The sequence below is a fragment of the Polyodon spathula genome, chromosome 30 (assembly GCF_017654505.1).
Source record: "Polyodon spathula isolate WHYD16114869_AA chromosome 30, ASM1765450v1, whole genome shotgun sequence".
Classification (NCBI taxonomy): domain Eukaryota; kingdom Metazoa; phylum Chordata; class Actinopteri; order Acipenseriformes; family Polyodontidae; genus Polyodon; species Polyodon spathula.
In genome coordinates, this window is record NC_054563.1 from 5,201,799 (window position 1) to 5,224,096 (window position 22,298).

General features: G+C 36.9%; 1 protein-coding gene across 2 annotated transcripts; it reads left to right on the plus strand.

The window, feature by feature from the left end:
- The first annotated feature begins 1,549 nt into the window (after positions 1-1,549).
- arhgap31 (Rho GTPase activating protein 31) lies at positions 1,550-11,930 on the plus strand. 2 transcript variants are annotated; one of them, XM_041232999.1, is made up of 8 exons: positions 1,550-1,811; positions 2,202-2,344; positions 2,932-3,136; positions 4,074-4,195; positions 5,011-5,070; positions 5,504-6,199; positions 6,734-7,041; positions 7,518-11,930. In XM_041232999.1, exons 1-8 carry the CDS (start codon positions 1,765-1,767, stop codon positions 9,819-9,821), a joined length of 3,885 nt encoding a protein of 1,294 aa, XP_041088933.1. In that variant the 5' UTR covers positions 1,550-1,764; the 3' UTR covers positions 9,822-11,930. The 2 variants fall into 2 exon arrangements, with proteins under 2 accessions (XP_041088933.1, XP_041088932.1); XM_041232998.1 differs by having other exon boundaries at positions 1,551-1,811; positions 4,071-4,195.
- Positions 11,931-22,298: the final 10,368 nt, after the last annotated feature.

Genomic DNA, 22,298 nt, shown 5'->3' on the forward strand with positions numbered 1-22,298 from the left:
CCTTTTCTTTACAAGTCACGACCAATGTTTATTAGAGAATCCAGAACAGTAGCCAAAGTTAAAAATCACCCTTAAGATGCACTTATTCTCCGCTCTATTTTAACTCTTTGATTTTACTACAGTCTGCACTGTTTATTATAATATATTGTACTTTTATGATGATTGATTTTATCTCTATATTTACCTATTTTATTGTATTTTATTTATCTATGTATTTATTGAATTTAACTGAGTAATCATGATTCTTTTTTTAATGTTGATTTGTGTTTGATTGTTTTGTACAGCATCTTCAGACACCTGCTATACTACATTTAAGTTATTATTATTACATATTGGTATTTAGATCTGCCTTAATTTCGATCGGTTAAATAGGCCCCATTGTCTTATTGCTATGCAGCTGTTTTCTATGATTCTTTCAATCCAGTTCCATTACCTTAGATACAGATATTTTTCATATATATTAGTAATTTGTTATTTTTATATAGTGCCTTTCATAGTGGACCACCATCACAAAGCACTTTACAAGATACGAGACTAGGGTGTGTGAACTATGCATCAGCTGCAGAGTCACTTACAACAATGTCTCACCCGAAAGACGGAGCACAAGGAGGTTAAGTGACTTGCTCAGAGTCACACAGTGAGTCAATGGTTGAACTGGGATTTGAACTGAGGACCTTCTGGTTATAAGCCTGTTTCTTTTCTGTTTCCACTGGACCACACAGCCTCCTCTGTCATAATACCAAAGAAATGATTTGGTATAATCAGATTTTGGATCTGAATCGAATGGCAGCTATATAGTGTTTGGCCACCATTACTATGAGCAATCACATTAAAAGTCACATTTGAGTTAAAGGTGTAAGGTACACAATAACTTAAACAAATAAACAAAATCCCTTGCTGGAGGTTCCCAGTTTGTCAACACAGCACAGACAGATAGAATGATTACAAATGACAGAAAGGTATGCAACGCATTTACATGAATAGAGAAATGTAAAATGTAAATAAAGACCCAAAGGCTTCTTCTAGTGGGAGTACAGTAGTGACAGTTTGATAATGCAGATCAGCAACAGCAACCAAAAACCAAAAAGTAGCATCACAGGTTGCAATGTGAATGGCAGCTTTTTGTCAACCACCATCTTACCCCACAGAATCAACCTGATCTACAAACCTCTCTGCTTTACACCTTCATATAGAACTGATTTGTAATTATAAAGTGCTATTTAATTAAATTCCCAAGCAAATTTACAAGTGTGGACAGCAAATGTCAACACATGTAAATCACTCCCACTGTCTTGTGATGGCAAGTTGCTTATGTACAGCTGAAAACTGCTTACTGCTAACGATCTTAGCCTAGATGCATAGCAAAGAAGTGAGTAACAAAGACATCTGCGTGTGGATGTGACATTGGTGTTATGTAAGCTGTCTCGTTGTTAGGCAACATTTTAATTAACATTTAATCAAGTTTTCATTTTACACATTAAATATTATCAACGTCGGGGGGGGGGGGCTCAGAATTTGAAGTCATTATTGTGACTTCAACCACTAAACTTAAGTATGAAACATGCTTCCACTTTGAAAGTCCCACATGTGTGGTATAAAGTAAAACCTTCCAGGACAAAAATAATGGTTATATTTGTATAACAGGTACAGCAGATATTTAAATTTCTACCCATTCAATATTCTTTATTTCTCATTCCCTACAGAACCCTGGAGTATCTTACCAGACACTTGACACACCTGGCATCATTCAGCACCCAAACAAACATGCATGCCAGGAACATTGCCCTTGTGTGGGCACCTAATCTCCTCAGGTAGGCAAGAGATCAACTGCATCGTATCAACGCCATTGCGCCTCACCATCGTGGGCATCTCAAGCTCACCACATAAGGACATAAAATGAGCAAAACTTAAACTTGCACCAGTAATTGCCACTCAAAAACTTTATATAATGTATGGAATAAGAATGGTTTTTCTCATCTTTAGGTTTAGTATCATCTCACCTTTTAATACTATTGTATTATTGGTGTATAATTTAAAGTTTTGTCAACAAAAAAGTTTATACATATTTTATTCGTATTGACCCAGGAAAAACAGATCTACCATGGTTCATTTTAAATACTGGTAGAGAGGGTGGAAATGAGCATGAAACGAAAAATGTTAATCCGATTGTACTCTTAAGATAAAGCCTTTCTCTTTTTCAGATCAAAGGAGATTGAGATTTCTACCTGTAATGGTGATGCTGCATTCATGGAGGTCAGGATCCAACAGGTAGTGGTGGAGTTCATCCTAAACCACATAGAGCAGATCTTCAACAACGCAAGCCATCCTGCTACAGAGTCTGATGGTAAATCACGCAAAGCTATCAGACCTCTCCTGCATTTACAGTGCTTCTAGAACAATTGGCAGGCTTGTCAATCTTGTGGAAATTGGATTTTCTGTCCACTGGGTGGCGCTCTGTTCTAAAGTAAAATCGTGAACAGTAAAAAACAATTTCACTATTTGGCCACTGATAGAAGTTTGTGAAAGCGTTAAACGACCAAGTTGTAGAAACCTGTACACATAAATATAACGTACCTATGTCCCCCTCGTCTTTGTAAACAAGATGGTGAAAAACCTTGACTGTCTTTTACTCAATTTAAAAAATACTTATCAAACCGGACTCCCTGATTCGGATGTGCCAAAGTGAGGTGGATAGAGAAATCCATACATGATGTGCCAAATGGGTTTAAATTGCAGCTGACAGCAGTGGATACAGTATCTGATTATAGTTTTAGAAGCAGCACAGCGCCATTTTATGCTGCAATTGCTGCCCAAGTTGAAACGGTGTTTCTTTTAAAGCAGCTCCGTCCTTATTTCCAAAATGTCTCACATCTCTCGAATATCACATTTTATGAAGAACCGTGATCTTTGTTGTCTTGTTCTTTGTTCCAGAGCACAGCTCTGTAGCAAAGTGCATGTCCCTCCATGCCAGCTGCCAGGCTCAGCCTATGAAACTGGTAAGTCTGGAAGAGGCTCAGGCCCGGTCACTGAGCCCCAACCACCCGGCCCGCAGGGAGAGACGGGAGAACAGCCTGCCGGACACCAGCCTCAGCACTGGGACCCTGTATCACACCGTCATCGACCTGCCTGACAACAAGTATGACATGCCTCTGCCCTTTGCACACAGTAATGTTCATATAGTGTTAATGGGCCTAATTGTTATTCTGCTTGCACCAAAGAAACGATCTCCACTGTGAATTTTTGAAAACTACCAAGAAACAGCCTGCTTACAGTCAGGAGCAGTTACATTTCATCATTTTTTTGGATTACAGATAACAACAGCAAGGAGGTTGAAAGTGTGATCTAACAAGACCCTTTAACCCTCAAAAGGAGGCATTTTTCTGTTTGATATCGTGAGACTAGGGTAGGGAACAGGCCCCATAATTCCGGGAAGCTTTAAGACAGGTCAGGTTTTTTAACTCACCTCTAAACCACAACTAATTTGTTTTGTTTTAATTTGTTTTAAATTTTATATTTTATATTTTATAACCTCATCTATTAAAATAGTGCATTTCCGTCGCCACCCGCACTCTTTCTCGTTTAAATTCCCAATTTATTTACTATGTCTTCCTGCTTCACACAATCCTGCCCCAATCAAACAAATGCAGCAAATCAGCAGGCTGTACAGGTCTGATTGATAGAAATGATTCTCGAACCCCGGACAGATGTGAGCTTTTGGTAACTAGCAAAACCATTAAATTCCGTTAGCGACAGCTCACGCAATTCACACTCACTTTGCATGTTCAATAAAGTAAATTAATTTGCGATTAGAGGAGTGAGTTGAAAAACCTGACCTGTCTTAAAATGTCCCGGAATTGTGGGCCCAGTTGGCAACGAGACCCCAATTTTGTATATCTTTATTTATTAATTAATTGATTTATTTAGGAATACTTTGGAATCATTTATAGATTTAAAAAGGTATACACAACAGGTTAAATGTTTTCTTGGTCTATTACTTAAATACCAGCAGATGTTTTTTTTTTTTTTTTTTCTGATATTATTTTCATTGTGTAAATGCTATTTTGTTTCAGAAGAAAGCTGTCAGGGAAATCAAAGATGTGGAAATCCATATTTAACCTGGGGAGGTCTGGATCTGAATCCAAATCCAAGCTGAGCAGGAATGGCAGTGTGTTTGTGAGAGGACAGAAGTTAGCAGGTATGAGGCATATTTTTTTTTTTATTTTACTTAATTTTATTTAGAAAATGAAACAGGAATAATTACTCACCGAGACCAATGTCTCATTTCCAGAGGGTTCAGACTTTTAAAATAGTTTACATCCTAGTAATACATTCCATGTGGAATATGTTAAAGTATTCCCATACTACACTGTCAATGACTATTAATATTGCATCCATCCATTAAAAAAATTCTACAGTAAAATGTATTTATTTGAACCACCAACTTCATTTTCACTGTAATATGATTGGCACACTTTAGACTGAATCGCCATTTAGAGATTATCATATTCTTTCAGAGAGAAAGATCTAGAAATTAGTCTTATAATCCAACCTTAACAGCTAAAACACTGTATTTAGTATACCAAATAAGGCCCTGTTAGGAAACAATAAATGAAGACAACATTTCTGATGGAAGATTATTTGTTTATTTAGTGACGCCTTTATCCAAGGCAACTTACAGAGAATAGGGTGTGTGAACTATACATCAGCCGTTGAGTCACTTACAACAAAGTCTCACCCAAAAGACAGAGCACAAGTGACTTGCTCATAATTAATGAATTAATGAGTGAGTCAGGATTCGAACTAGATACCACATGGTTACAAGTCCTTTTCTTTAACCTCTGGACCACAGTGTTCTCATTAGTTTTCTGATTTTACACATTTCTCACAATTGGTTTATTCCTTTCAGAAAAATTGCATTGCCTTTGAATAGGGTTCAAAATAGGGCCATGTATGTTAAAAACATGTTAATTTTGTAAATACTGATATTTTCATTTGCTATTCCATCATCAGAAAAAGCTACCATTCGGCCTGCAAAAAGTATGGATTCTCTTTGCTCCTTGCCCACAGAAGGTAAGAAAGCTCCCTTGTTTGAGAACATTGATAGCAGAGGAGATGACAGTACCACTGACACTGACACTTAACATCTTTTTTTAAAATTAAAACTAAATAAATCCAAAGGTTTTTAAAGAGCAAGCCAAAAAATCATCCATAACTGCATAAGTGCTCAATCCGAATTCTAAGGTAAAACAATAAGAAACTAAGTGAAATAGACAGACATTTAAATCCTTATGATGACAGTTAGTCATTCTGTATAACAACGTTTCTCTCACTTTCTTGGTTGGAATGGCTAAGCCTGTTATGCAATGGTAGTCTTTTCTTATCTATTTGGTGGAATTCTTCTTATTTTTTTTTTAAATGTGAATCGAAACATGTGAGATAACAAGAAGCACAAACAACAGCTGTATCATAATAATGTTTGCTGCTTTTACAACATTTTTTTCAGAAGATGAAAAGGACAGCCAGTTTAAATGTTCGGCTACGACTGGTGGCTTCTTCATGCCTGCTTTCAAATCCCGTACCTTGGGCACGGGAAGCACTTACGATTTAAGCAAGCAGGATCAAGACTGGGAACACGAGAACCTTCCTGGTGCAATGAGAGGAAGCTCACCTGTCAATAAGGACAAAGTGGACATGAAGAACACTCCACAACACAAACCGCAGCCAGAGCAGCTCAAAGTGTTCAAGGGAGAGGACCTCAACAGCTGTGAGCCCACTTCTCCCAAGACGCGGAGAATGTTCTACTCCACCAGTGCCAGCGACGGAACTTCCAAACCCACCTTTCCTGGCAGCCTGTTCCCCCTTGAGGCATCTCCGCGACACCAGCGCAAAGCCCTTAACATTTCCGAACCCTTTGCTGTGTCCGTGCCTTTAAGGGTCTCTGCAGTGATCAGTTCCAACAGTACCCCCTGCAGGACTTCAGTGAAAGACAAGCATACTCTGCCTCCTGTCAGCGAAGCGTCCCCACTAAAGACTAGTAATGACAGCGGACTTGCAGACCAAACCAGTAGCTGCAGCAGCAGCAGTGGTTGTAGTAGCAGAAGCAATAGCAGTGGCTTGATAACTCAAAATAAGGAAGATAAGCAAGTGCCTACAGTAAACTGTGGACAAGAAGCCATTACCATCATGGATGTTGCAGAAGGTAAGATACATTTAGGTAAAACTTTGAATGTAAATTTGAAATTTGGGGTTTACACCTTCATAACAAGGGACCCGCATCAATGCACTACAATTACCACCACAAAATTACATTTATTGGAATTCAATCAGAGTAACAATGGCTATGTTTAGAGCTAAAATAGAGGTAGCACTCTATGATAGTAGCGTTATTGTTCATGAAAAATCATTTTCTTGACACTGCCCTTTTTATTTTGACAAGGGTTTCCAACAAACTTCTAAGTGCTGCGCTAGTGGTTGTCATTTTATGGTAATTAAGTAGGGGCTATGCCAATATTTTGGATATCACAAGAACGTACCATTAATTAAACATGCAATGTTGAAGAGAGTCAGATAACAGTTATGAGCCCTCCCCTGAGTGTGCATTGGTTTAACTCGCTTTGCTTTTTCCAAGTCTGTGTTGGAGCCCTTGGTGCTTGTCCCAAACTCCCACAATGTATGTAAATCAACTACAAAACCACAAGCAGCCTTCTTTTAAATGTTCTGTTTATGCCCTTAGGAGACGACCCTACACGGATGGACTCCCAATGTAGGCTGACTGATACTTCTGAATATCCAAATCACTCTCCAGTAACGTCAAGAGATGAACAGCAACAACCTCCATGCGCAAGAACCCAACAGACAAAGCTGAACATCCTCCCATCAGCCTTGGGCACTGATACAGCTGCCCTGGGGAACTCACTGCAGACAATCAGGTCCAATGACGAGCTGCCAGCAGTTTTTACCCAGGTTGATATGAAAGAAGCTAAAACCCACCTAGAAATTCTCCTGAGTGAAACGGAAGAACTTGCAGAGCCTTCTGAACTGGTATGATACCACAGATTATTCACCTCCAATAATGTATTTTTAGAACATAATTTTCTGCTTGTGCACACAATTTGCTATTAAAACTATTCCATGAATATGAGCTATCATGCACTCTGGCCACAGTATGTCTCAAGCATGCCAAACAACACATTTTATGATCGCCTCTACGTCATATGGTATCTATCATAAGATTATATACAGCATTTTGTCTTTAGATAAACTGTACTGTGGACCTTAGTCTTAATCTTATGCTCTTTTCATATGTGTGCTTTAAACATTGCACAGTATGAATCAAAGTTAATTTAATTTAATTCATAAACACCCTCATCTATTTCAGAAACAGTTTTGAAATGAATACAATTACTAAACTTGCATGGGTTGTAAATCATTTAGCCAACCTTTCTGTTGCTTTCAATTGTTGTGCTGAGATGCTGTGTGCATATGCACGATCACTTTTCTGTTTTTGTTCTCTGCAGACCGACGAATCTGCTGCTGATGCTTTGATGGATAACCTTTGGCCTGAAATGCAACTTGAGCTGAAAATCATTGAGCCTGATGTGGATATTATTGATCGAGGCATCTTTGTGCAAAGCCCAACACTTACTGTCCTCATAAGTGATGATCTGAAGCAAACAGCAGACCCAAATGCTAAGAGAACCAGCAGTTTTTCCACGTATCCTTTATTGACCTCTGGACCTGCAGATGAAGTTCTCAAGACAGACTTACACATCTCAGATGAAAATTGCTCAGGTGAAAATAGTTCTGAAAACCTGTCTTGTGATGTCAGCAGGGAAAATAATCCAAAAGTAAATGTGTTAGCTAAGACTGAAAACAAAACTGAGATGGTGCCTTCAATAAAACCTACTGGTGACTCAAGAAGTAACTTTCACACTGATAATAAAGAGAAGTTGCTTTGCATTTTTGCCGAGACACAGCCCTCAAGTTCTAAAATGAAAGAGTCAATTTCAGCAGAATCCGAGGGAGGTTTAATTCCTGAAAGTGATAAAGCTCAGAAGAAACACATCAGTGAGTCAGTAATGTCATCAGGTCTGAATGACTTGGTAGGACCAGAAATAAAATCTCCTAGATTAACTAGTGGAAGTAAGAACCTGTCCCTGGACCCACTGAAGAGTAGTGCAAGGCTTTCAAACTATGAGGAGGATAGTCCATACTTGCTGATTGACAATGATGAGTCAGGGCTGGATGCTTCATGTGCTTTAGAGCTAGTTGAGCCCTGGGAAGACTACACCCAACAATGGGTTACAAGTCCACTTCATTCACCAAATCCAATGAATATCCTACAGAAACAAGATGGTTTCCCTGTGTGTTCAACTACAGAGAATGTGTTTTTCAACAGACGCAGCTCATGCAGTGCTCTTGACTCTAGAGAGCAATTGAAGGAATTGTGCACAGATGTAACTAAACTTAGAGTGGCAGCTGATCCCTCACAGGAAGGTGGATCAAAGGCAGAAAGTGAAATGACTTCCAGCATGACTCCCAATCTGCAAGCTGAGAACTGGTTGCTGCCACCCAGCGAGTCACTGAAGCCACTTAGTGTCAAAACAAGTGGGGCAAAGCAGCTTGACAGTATTCAGTTTGCAGCATCAAATGCAGCATCAAAGGCACCATCAACACCCACAGAGTCTACAAGCATGAAAGTAATGGAAGAAGAACTGTGTAAACTATCAAAGGACACCCCTTCTCTACAGCAAGACACTCCAACCAAACTGGACAGCATGGAATCACAAGGCCAACAGAATTCAGAATGTGACAAACCTAATGAAAATGTCATTTTAAAACACAGACCGTCCTCTCTCAATTTGGATCTAGGCAGTGCTTTTGGTAACACAACAGAAACAACAAGTAATCCCTGTAATTATAACAACAATGATTTATCCAACAAAACTTTACCTTGTCATGGTTCAGTGACTCCGTCAGAGTCCAAGACAGCAGATGAGTGCAGGGGGAAATCCAAGTACAGTGCTTCATCGTTAGAACTGGAAATGTTTTTAACTGACCGGCAAGCTCCTGTGCGACGAAACTCTGCCCCAATGTCAGTGTCATCTATAAGAACTACTTTCATGATCAAGACATGTCAAGCTAAAGCTGTTCCAGTCATACCTCCACAGGTTCAATACACCCAGATCCCTCTGCCTTTACAAACTAAGAACTCTGACACCCATATGGAGAAAGACCTAGAGAAGACTTCAGGAAGTTCAGGAAGAAAGGAACTAGACTCTCCTCAAGCACATCCTTTCGTAAGCAATCCCAAAGATGAAAAAGAAAACAACGAACCTGCCGTCAAAACTCCCAGGCACACTGGGGGTGACACATCTTTAGAGGGGGCTTTGCCTAAATCTGTGGTGCCAGAGGGTCCTCCGGTGCTTAGAAGAAAGCGCAATTCCAACGGTGAAGCCTTTGTTGATCTGTCTTCAAAATTTGACAGATCCCCAGCACCACAGAAACCATCCTACAGGGCTAGATCCAACAGACCTCAAAGCCTCATATTGTTCAGTCCGCCATTCCCCATCATGGACCATCCGTCAGGCGGCAGCAAATCACTGCTCTCCCCGATAAAGAGCCCCACGGAAAGGGCTGCTCTGGATTGTCTCTCTAAGGAACTTGCTGATAATCTAAAGACACCTGAAGGGGTCACTTTGAGGAATAAAATGACCATGCCTAAAAGTGGTCAGAAGTTGGAGACTTCTACAAGTTGCTTTTACCAACCTCAGAGGAGGTCTATGATATTTGACAGCAGAAGTAGCAGGCAAATAGAATGAACATTTCTTACATATATCTCTGCAAACCCACATAAAGAAGTACTACAGTACTCTTGGTGCTGGCAGAAAAAAAAAAACTATGGCAGAAATGAATACTGACTACAGTATGTCTGTGAATACTACAGTGTACTACAGCATTTTTTATTTTGGGATTGTCTGGTCTTTGTAATTGTTTAGCGTTATCTGTGTACCAAGAAAAAAAAAAAAAGGTTAACAATTTCTATATGCAGAGCATCTGACATTTATAAAAATTTTACTTTTGAGTTAATAAAACTTTTTTCTTTTCTTTTTTATATTTACCAGATGGTGTGTTTAAAGTGATAAAATAAACATAATATATAAATATCATGTAACTGAGTGAACTCCTAAAATGATCGTGCTTTACCGTTGTAAGCGGTATTTCTGTTCTCTTATCAGGTGGGTTCCAAGATCAAGTAAAATCCATGAAGAATGATTTAAAGTCACTTTGTGTTTGTCAACATGCACATTATTCTAAAGTTTAGGTTAAGAAAACTGGAAACGTCAAAGCTGTTGTCTAAAATATTGGTGCTATGTGCACTCAGGTTAACTTCACATCTGTTTTTCCATTAAACTTGAGACTATAAATCTGCAGGAATAAAAAAAAAAAACCTGAACTGGATATCTACTAACATTATTTGAATTTTCATCCCCAACAATTTTAAAAGGGTATGCAGTCTGCATATTCCTACTATTTCTTACCTGCTTAATATTCTCTGTTGTTGCTTACTATCTATTCTAGCAAGAACTGGTTCTCAAAACTAGCAAAGGCTCTTGTTCTGAGGTGAAGTGTGGATGTTAACATGGTGCAGGGCACAGAAGCCCAAAGGAGAAGCTTTCTGCTCTGACGCCTGTGCACCACTGATACGAATCCTCAACAAAAGAGAATCACACAGAACATGCATAATAGTATATGAAACAGGAAAGAAACTGGGACCATGTAGATAACTTAAAGCATCCCTTTAAGTTTCCAATGCAATTTGTTACTGGTTTTATACAATGAAGAAGTATCATGAATTTTTTAGCCTGCTGCAAGTTTAACATACACGTCTTTTTTGCCTGGTCTTATTTTTTCTTAGAATGCAAGAAGAACATTCACTGTGTTTTTTTTTTTTTTTTATTATTATTTTTTAATAAACAGTGACATCTGCTGGATAGGTGCACTACCTGCAGTCCTGTAAAAAAATGCAGGTGTAAAGGTTGATTGGGACTGTGGTCACTGTTGAAATATGTAACCCTACAGTAATGTACATAGGAGCACATGACTAGTCTGTGGGCTGAGGGACAATTGTTTTTCTATTCGTAGCTGGCCATTGAGTGTTTGTAAGAGTGTGGGGGTCTGACACTTTTTTTTCAATGAGAATTTAACTTCAAGCGTCATTTAAATATGTTCCAGTGATTATTTTGTCCACCTGAAGTGATTTAAAAGTCTGTGTAGAATAATTATCTTTACTATGTAGAAACTTTTTTTATTTTTTTTTATTTTTATTTTTTTGAGCAATCGGGTCTGTGTTATAATGATCGATCATCATATTGTGAATGAAGAATGGTTTCAGAGTGTGTTGATCATGCATTATTAGGTCATATGTATTTTGTATTATTCATAAGGAGGTTTAACTGAATGGAACTGGTGTGCAATGATCTTTAGTGTTGTTTGAATGAGCAGAAGGTTGTGTTATTATTGAGATGGTGAGGATAGATTTGGGATAGCTGTAAAGAAGAGATAGTTAATAAGCATAACACATAGTGCAAGCTTCTTAAGGTAAAGAACACAGTTTACATGTACAGCCCCCAATGTTTGATGATCATTCAAACAGATTGATCAGACTGATGTTTTCCTGCAGTGTAATCACTGCCCCCTGTTGGTATATTCTTGAAATAGCTATTGGTTTAAAGAAAAACACTATAAAGCTATTTCTAGGATAAGAGTTTTGTACTTGTTGAGTCTAGACATATTTTGCAAAAAAAAAAAAAAAAAAATTATTTAATGATTTATTCTTTAATATATTCTTCAAATGTTTTCCACATTTCCAATATATATATATATATATATATACACACACACACACACACACACACACACACACACACACACACACACATATATATATATATATATATATATATATATATATATATATATATATATATATTATAATTAAAAAATATACAAAAAAGGGGCAAAAAATATGCATTTGACATATTTCAAAGATATAATTAAAATACCTATCTGATGTATCCTAGATATGTAACAAGTCATAGGTATATTGGTTAATGCTTTTATAAATGCTATAACAGTGACATGAGGCAAAAAAAAACAACAACTGATGTTTGAGTTAGATGACTATTCTTGTTGGAATATAGATATAGAAGTATAATGAACAAGTGGAGAGGGATGAACGGTTGTGAGTGACACTGGAAATGCACACTAGCTCTTGGCCATTGATGTTAAAATTAAAGATAATCAAAATACTAACAGACGTTATTTATACAGTCTGTGGTTATAACAGCTACATGGTAATGTGTGTGTGTGTATATATTACCTATAACTGTTGTTGTTACCCTTGCTGACATGGCAACACAGATTACATAGCAATGACAATGCAATGGTAAAACAACAACCCAATGAAAAACACTGTTCTTACCAAATAACAGAAAATGAACGTGTGTCTTTAACTGAAAGCATTACCAAAACGTTAATGGCTCCCATCAAATTTGCCCCCAGCTTGACTATAAAGGCCAAAACGATAAAGCCACAGAACCCGAGGGTATTCTTGTCAGTCAGGAATAGTGTTGCCATTGGTCCCGTGGTGGCAACCCTAGAGATTGAATGGTTTATTGAGAAAATCCTAAATGATATTATTCAGTTACTGGTGTATACTATTTTAATGAAGACCTATCATGTACAAAAAAAAAAAATCCAAAAAAACAAAACAAACTATTTTGCCAATGTATCTATGGCAATTTCACCTAAACTGTATATTAATGTTGGAATATGAATAGGGGTCTGCTAATATGTATTCACATCTTTTGTTGTTTAAAAGCGTTTTGTATTGTAAAAAAAATAAATAAACATAATTTTGTGCTCATTCACATTTCTCATTGCAGCAAACTGGAGCCCGTATTGTAATATTGTATGTATGAATTGTAATTCTTTCAAAATAAAATAAAGGGTTACTCTTTTGCTATAATTTATTGTTTAGTTCAAGAAAAACTTTATACTTTGAGTATAGTTTTTCAGTTACTTGTTCACTCTTTAAATAATGCTTAAAGGAGTGGTAAACAAGGTTAAAAAAAATAAATAAATAAAAATAATGTTCCTACCTATTGCAGGCAATAGCAATGTTACCCGTAATAGTCCTACACTTAACCTGTGCATAACAACTGCAGAGACACCTATAACAGGACCGCGGTTTAACGTCTCATCCAAAGAACGAGACGGAAAACTTGTAATGTGAAGTTTTGAATGGTAAAACCTTGGTCATGTTGTATTTTGGCAATGTTAAATATGTTTTAAAAGTATCAAATTCATGAATAACATTACCTGGAAAATACCTTTTAAGGATTTTATCAAATGCAGCCTGATTTTTACAGCGTAGGTTTTTTTTTTTTTTTTTTTTTTTTTTAAATGTCTGATTAAAATAATAAAATATATGTACAACTTGAGTTCCCAATTATTTTCCCATTATCTGTGTGCATCTGCAAAAATAAAGCTTAATTAAACCAGTTGTTTTAATAGATTAAAAAACAGAATCAGAACTCCGTTTGAAAAAAAGTATCCCCCCCCCCCGCCAGAGTTTTTATTGTCTCTAATTACATTTCATGAACAAATTACATTATAAAAAGAGTACGTTTGTTAATACAATGTAAAAAATAGAAAAGACATTAGCAATTGCCCATTTTTTTTGGTAAAAACACATATACTTGCATTGCAACTACTTAAGCATCTTGAGATATGCAGGTCTGCACATGAGGCACTATATATAAATCGAAGTTGTTACTGTATACTCAATGTGCATAATTACTGTGTTATTACTGTGTAATTGACACACATAGGCATGGTTTTCAAAATAGGTAACTACGCATCCTCTAAGACCTTGTAGCTCACTGACAGAGGACTATTCAAAGGTGTCATACTGCAATAGACACACACACAGAATGAGACAATTAACATACGCAGAATGATTAATGATGGATAACAGATTTTAAAGAACACATACTGTTTGAAAACCACATACTTTCATAAAGAATGAAGCACACAACCCCAATAAGCTTTTGAGTGAGCAAAAGAAATGACACTGTACCCATATTCGTTCATGAGTGCTGCATGAAATCAATTATTTATTGAAATCTTCCACAAGCCAGCTCCTAAAGACAGCCAGCGCTTTCATATGGAATTGGCTGCATGCCAATCACGCCATTAACTCTGATTAGTGTTAAAAAGGAAATAGAATTTTTTTTTTTTTAGTAAGAGAAAGAGATTTTCTCTGGAAGGGTTGAGAAATATTTTTATCTGACAATTATAACATTGTAGCATTCTCAGTTCCTGCAGGCAGGCGCATCACACAGGACGAGGCAATCCACACGCAGGCGGAGGGCTGCTGCCTTCCCCCGTGCACGCTACACTCTCCCCTGCCACCTTCAAGTCCTCCCCGGACTTGGTCACCAGGCAACAGTCCGACGAGTGCGTGACGGGGTACATGGGCCCACTTCTGACGCCAATGTAGCATTCCCGGTTCTGGCAGGCACATCACTCAGGGGAGGGCAGAGTGCGAACTGGGGACCTCTCACACTAAAGCAGAGCGCCGATACCGCTGTACAAAAGAGCCATCTCCTTTGCAAGGAGAGTATATCTCACTTATGTCACCTACCAGTCCTGCTTCTGCTTTCCCCCGTGCACGCTACACTATGTTCATTAGTGGTTGATGACAATAACAAACTATTTTCTACTGCACAGATCCGATAGCCGCCTTGCCTTTGTACAAACTTTATGTTCAGGGCACTGTAAACACAAATATTTAAGAATAAAACACAAACCTTGAGAAACTGATTAAGTACGCATTTTGTCTGTTAATTTTAATTGTTTTAAACTATATGTTTTACGCACATAGGCTTTACCATAATAAAACCTACTTTGTAAAATATAAATAGGCCTACTAGCAGTTGCACAGGTTCCTAATCACTTGATTTACTGTGTGCACGGCAGATCTGACTTGTTAACGTCTGCATTGTAATAGTGCTAGGCTGGGTTTCACACAGTTACTGCTGCAATCATAAACAAGAGTACAATTATCACACCAGCTTCAGCTTGCTAAGTATTTATTTATTTATTTATTACTTCAAAGCAGTTTAGCAGGAAAAAAAAAAAACATGATGGTTTTCAACACCCAAACATGCCTTATGGACTGTCAAGCATCATAGTGGCATGTTCATTTTCTTAACATTGACCTCATTCCTGCTGAGACTCAAACACGTGTCCTATCAATGTCAGGCACATAATGGACTAGTCTTTAACCGCTATTGTCTCCAAAGACACACGGACCTCATAAAACGCGTAAAGGATCACGACAGACAATATTGTGACAAGAGATCACACCCTGGCATTTCTGTGATTTAACATTTAATAACTTTTCCATGTTTAATCCTGCTAAGTGTTTTTTTTTTTTCTTTTTTTCAGATAAAGTGCCGAGCTCACTGGAAATTTAACAATCCTCCTGGAATAACTACACAATGTTAATGGTGTATCTATTTCTACCTGGGCATCGGGAAAATCATTTTATTATACATAAAATGTGTTGCAGACCCTCGTTAGTTTTATTCCTGTCTTTACACAGACAACAACCATGATGGATGAGGTCTTACACAATACTAATGAGTAAGGATTTTGCAGACCTCTGTTTGCTATGGCAGCCATAATATAAAATAATATACCTCTAGATATTCAGATTTTGTCAGATCACAGAATCTAATTATAGATGCTGCAATGTATGCAGAGCTGGGGGCACGGTCTGCGTGTGTGTGTGTGGGGGGTGGGGGGGGGGGCAGGTGTCGGCTGACTCCCACTTCCCCAACTAACTGAATTCAAAACAGCAACTTAATCATCAGGCTCAAAATGAGAACAGGACATCTGTGTAAAAAAAAAGTGAAAAGGAGAAAGAAAAGAACATTTGTTGATAAATTTAAGAGAGCCTTTTTGCATAGGTTTGAACAAAGAAACATTCAATTATGTGTTATGCTCTTACTTTGTAAGGTTATTTAAATGTATAAATAATTGAATGTGTATATTAATATATTCAGGTTAAACCCACATTATCTGAGGATTTAAATAGGCTCTATTTTTTGGCATGTATACAGTATTTTAATCAATATAGATTCAGTCACCCAAACCTGCAGGCTGACTGCCAAGTTATTTGCATTAATCACGAGAAACGCATAGAAGGATTACTTATATAGAGGATTACATTCTGCTTCACGGAAGGACAAGCTCAAACAAGACAGGGGTACATCAATAAAAGTTGGTGTAGTGATAGGAAAGACACACTAGAGGGCTCTCTTTGACAGTCCTACTGAAGAAGGCTGTGCTCCATTGTGTGATGTGTTTTCTGGGCCAGATATGTGTTTCGTTCAGGCAATGAACAGGACGTGCAGACAGACATCACTTATTTATTTAGGTTATTTATATATAGAACTTCATTTAAAGGCCTACACGTCAGGTTTTTGAATTTAAAAGTAGGTTTTCATATCTACATTTTGTTCTGTGGACAAAATCAAATGGTACAGTGTATGTATACAGCATGCAGTATACGGTATACTGCCCTGTCTTAAGGTTAGAATTCCCTTGACCCTGTACACACAGTATAAGACCATAGCTGCACTACGATGCAGGCTGTCAGTTCATCTAAGTGCTGAATGCTTCAGGACAATCCACACTTTGAATAGCATCAGTTGTACAGGGCAGAATAGCAATAGTTCAACAGTGATTTTGAGGTTAGGATTGAGTTAAAGGCTTGGACATGTGATTGAAGGTTTTATGTGCTGTTGCCCCTGGTTGTCATCATAGTTGTAGTGCCAGTTCCTAGTCGGAAAAGCAATGATGCCATGCTGGCAGAACTGCTCCTGGTATTAATGTACTAATACCGTGTAACCTTGATGTGTGCAGTCAACACATCTCAACACAATTTGAAGCCTATAGCAGGGGTGGCCCTTCTACTCCAAGTCTTTGTTCCAACCCTCTTATAACTTGTTTCATTGAGACAATTAAATCTTTATCCAGGCCCTAAATAAGTTTGCTGATAATAAGGATTGTCTGAAGCCCATATGTGTTGATGCAAAGTGACAGCCTCTCTATACAAACACCATGGAGATCGGTAATTGAAAGTGCTGAATGTTGTTATTTATCCGTTGTAGTTACATCACGATCTGGGTACGTCACTTCGGGTTGTATAAAATAAAATATTTTCCATGGCCATTGTTTCCCCTTTCATGGAAGTGGAATGGGATATATTTGCAGAAATAACTCGTCTAGTGCATTGAATCCTACGTAGGCAGCCTAAGCACCGCGAATGGGACTGAGCACAAGACAAGAAAGCCAGGAAGGAGCCACTTTATATTTGAACCTATATTATGCAACAGTTCCATCTTTTAGAATCATTCCAATAAGTAGCAGATCAAAATGGAATTGATTTCATGTGAGACTACAGAAAAAAATGTATATGAAAAACAAATAGAAAAATAAATAAATAAAGGTGTGAATATATTAGTGTCAGGAAAGTGTCTTTGCATCAAATGAAAATTGTGACAGGAAGCCGATTCTTGTGGAGTTGATTTCAATTTGTATTGTACAGTCCACTGTAGTATAGATTCTATATATGGCATAAGAAAACAAAATGATACAATTCAACAAAAACTTTTAAAATATATATTTATTGTAAAAGTCGTCATTGAGGCTAACTACTTTGAGAGTAAACAGGATTGCCAAGACTGTGAGATGCGGGCTTTTGATCTCAATGCAAGTCTAAGCTGCTTTGCACAAAGCCACTCAGATGACAGCCAGCACAGCATTTGTTTTATTCAGTATTTGCTCTGAAGGAGTATGACAGTGTCATTAGCATTCACTGAAACTTGTCAACAATTTGTTGAGAAAGAAGGCTGTTTTTGTGAAATCACCAAGGGAACAGGACTAGTTGTAAAATGGCATGTGATCATCATTAGCAAAGTCTCAAGCACAGTTAACGTTACCATCCTGTGTCATCGTATCTTTACCCTGCCAAAAGGCTACAATACATAATATGTTCTATGGAATTTTCCATGACAAGCATTTCAAAACACATTGAATGAAAGTTAGACATCTTTTAGCATGGTTATTGATCCAGCTGGCCACAGTATAAATATAGGTCTCAATAAATTACTGATAAAAAAAAGAAACAAATAACTGCTTTTTGAGGGATTGAGTAACACTAATGGTGTTTATTTAGTGTCACTAAGTTGTGCTGCATTGAATATCCAGCAGGTGGCAGTGGTGTATATTCCTTAGAATTGTCAACACCTGCAAGAATGGAAGAAAACCTTTTTCTAGCAACACCCAATCTTGAAAGTATCAATTGCAACATGAACATTATATTTGATGATGTAATGCCAAAGAATATATCCATTTGCTGAATAGTTTAAACATTCAATCACACTGTAAGAGGGTGCTCATTCATGACTAATTTATGTTGATTGAGGGTTTAATATGAATGCATTATAATAATAGATGTATACTTCATATGAATTAAATACTGGAAATTGCATGCTAGTTCATAATGAGTATAACCATGAATTACTGTACCTTTGATGTTTGAACATAGAATATAGAGTACACTTGATTTTAACCCTGTTTGTTGACAGGACTTCTCATTTTGACCTCTATACTAGTTATAATATTAACATATGCTGGTGGTCAAAATTATGGGGACACCTGGCCATGTTACTGAAATAAAACTAAGAAAGGAAGAATCACCGTGAACTATTGATTTATATGAACATCTGTTAACCTTATCAAAAGAAAATGCAACAGAGGATATGTTTTGCTGACATTTTACTGCCAACTTTTTATCAAAATACCCCCCCCCCCCTCTTGTTAGGAATCACAGCTGCACATACTCTAGGCACTTTGTCACACAACCTTAGCCATCTATTTTTGTCCATTCAGTCCTAATCATCTTCCCGAATTCTTCCTGATTGAAGTAATTGAGGTTTAGTCTGGCTATGTGTTTATCATTACTGTGTTGAAAAACAAACCCTTCGCCCACTAGTCACCTAGAGCACTGGTAGTGAGAATAAAGGAGGGCTTGGCATTTAAAATGTAAAGGTGCAGAGCGGGTTTATTGTATGGGAACAGAAATTTCAAAAATCTAATTTCCATACCAATGTGTGTAAAGCATACAAGCACATTTTTACATTCTTGGTAGTTTTCCTTTTAAAAAATAAAAAATACATATAAAAATATATATATATATATATATATATATATATATATATATATATATATATATATATATATATATAATTCAAGCTGCAGAATATGAAATAAATAAATAAATACATTTACATATCTACAAAGTCAATGAACAGTTAATTCAGCAGTAATTAGTTATTCAAGCCAGTTAGTAGCTCTCTACAGCATCTACATGGACTATTTTGCATTGCTGGAAGGAAACAGAAAAAAAGAAATTAAGTTCAAAATCAAGTGTTGTTTGTAAAATAATAATTGCAAGACATTTTATGTAATCAGTAACAGAGAAGGTGCCTTTGGTTTTACTGATATAATCCACTTCTTAGGGGGTTTCAGGTGGCATCACTACAACTTCTACTGGGTTAATGCTTACCTAAACAGCTATCCACTATGGGGCTCAACTAGAACATGTGTCAATGCACTCTAATGAGCATCCCAAGAAGAAGAAGAAGAAGTTGTTATAATGTGTAGGCCCTAGTTGGAGCCTTGTTTCCACACACATTCTTCAGTTTTTGTCACCTGTGTTTTCTTGTCATAGTGTTTGGCATGTTTGCTATGCAGCCAGAGGAATGCAGCTGGACAGGCTCAGAACAATGAAGTACTGTATGTTTTCTTTTGGCTGTTTTATTGTTTGAGCCACCCCCAGAAGCCCAAACTTATCTGATTTGTCACAACTACACCGGTTAGTTACTCTGTAACTTCTTCAATTTTAATAATTAAAAATTTAAAAAATTAAAAAAAAAAACACTTTGTTTTTCTAAGGAGAAAGTAAGCTAGTTGTAACATGATAAAGTCACTTTGGTAGCCGTGGGTTAGGGTGTGGTGCCATTTTATAAGCACATTAACACACTTCATATGTGCATGTGGGTGAATCCCTGTACTTGCCCCTGTCATGGAATAATCCAATAGTAAGCATGTCAATCCTTTTTTAAAGTATATACAATTCAGACATTATCAGCAGGCCCTGACAAAAACATCAGAGCAATGGTTCATCAATCTTGCATTTTGGAGAATATAAGAAAAAGACAAAACATTCCTTTTAAGATTTATTAATGTAATCTTTCAACTATGCCCCTTACTAAGTATGATGGCTTAGAGTATCTAGATTCACTAAATTCTACAACAAATAAATACATTTCCCTGAATGTTTTAAATGAATCTGAATTTTCCCTCTACAGTTCTTGTCTAAGAATACAATTCAAACCTCAATTTTGTGTTCTGTGTGTGTGTGTGTGTGTGTGAATAACATATTTGCCAACATTTTTAATTAATAAAAAGTAAACATCTTAATCCCAATTGACATTTTTAATCTTTATTTATTGACTCTTAATTAACAAAAACAGCAGCATTGCATATATATATGGCACTTAACACCATATATGTTTCCTTAAAACAGCCCTTAACGTTTTGCGAATAGAACCCATAGCATAAACTTTAATAAGAAAAAAAAACGATAAGCAAAGAGGTTTATTTTTTCAGTTTATAGTTTAGTCTGAGCCGGACAGACTGGTATGGCTGGGTGTGTATGAAATCTTTCATGGCCGCTCATATTTGTGCAGTCTCACCCATACCCCTGACATACTGCACTGCTACACTGAACTGAACACACTCAGAAGATTGAGGAGATACTGAAAAAACACCTTTGTTTTGCTCATAAGTGTGTTTGGAGATCCATCACTTTTTATGTCAAATTTTGTTTGCTTTTGTACATCATATTTAAATTTATATAAACTCTTCTCTCTCTGATGAAATATAAATAACTCTGACGCAATGGGTCAACGATCCATTTGAACTCTGACTATGGAATTAGTTTTGTTGTCTTGGTTACTGGGCAATTTTAGTTCACGTCAAAGAAACACCTCATTGTTCTTGGCTAAATTGAAAAAAAAAAGTACTCTAATGAGCTCAGCTGTGTATGTAAGCACATCAAGTATAAGTGTTGCTATGTAGTGGCTTTAAATATTTTGTATGCACATTTGTTACTTTATGCTTTATATATATATATATATATATATATATATATATATATATATATATATATATATATATATATATATATATATATATACTAGTTTCAATCTGCTTTGATCTATCTCCTTATTTTGCTATTTATTTACTGTAAACTTAAAAGCCACCAGACCTGTTTAAGAATGAGCTGTAATGTCTCATATGATCATGACAGTTCTGTCTTGAGATATAACCATTCACACTGGTGGACACGAATACTGCATAATATTCAACAGTTTCTTTTTTTTTTTTTTTAAATATGTTTGTGTTTCTACAAAATATTCACATATTTGAAACTTTTTCTCAGGGTTTTTTTTTTTTTTTTTTTCCTGTTAGACTAGATACAAATGTAAATACTGTTGCTACCTGGGGAGCCTGTTTACAGTCAGATTATGAGGCAGTTTTGGATGAAACTACTTTACAACTAGGGATCAGTTTCTCATGTTAACATGGCAAGAGCATGGCTAGTAATAAAGGAGAGCATTGTTTTCCCACTGCTGGATATGGAGTATTAACTTTTCATATCAAACTGCCTGTCTGTATCACTGGGATTGATTTTTAGAGTTGCTTTTATGTCATGTCACAGTGAGCAACAAAAAAGTTGGCTTGCGTTCTGATGATAGTTGTGATTAGAGGGCAGGGCTGACAGGGACAGGAAGGGAAGTTCAGAGTAGGTGCTGAAGAGAGGGAATAATGTAAAAAAAAAAAAAAACTTGATTTGTGGCTTATATAGTATGCACAAACTGGTACGTGGATAACTTTAAGCGATTTTCTTTGTTTCTTTCCTTATTCAGGGCTGCTGTTGTCTCAACATCTACTGCGAGATGGCAGTGCAGTTCTGTTCAGTGCACACTGTCACCACTGGAACAGAAGACTGGTCTGTCCATACCGTTCAGACCAGAGCAGAGCACAAATCATACTAAAGTCTTCGGCTAACAATGAGATTTTCTTTCTAAAAT

Coding starts and splice junctions, on each gene's coding strand:
- arhgap31 (XM_041232998.1), top strand. CDS start 1,765: ATGCATGCCAGGAACATTGCCCTTGTGTGGGCACCTAATCTCCTCAG. Junction 2,345..2,931: donor TCCTGCTACAGAGTCTGATG/GTAAATCACGCA, acceptor TCTTTGTTCCAG/AGCACAGCTCTGTAGCAAAG. Junction 6,200..6,733: donor CATCATGGATGTTGCAGAAG/GTAAGATACATT, acceptor TTATGCCCTTAG/GAGACGACCCTACACGGATG.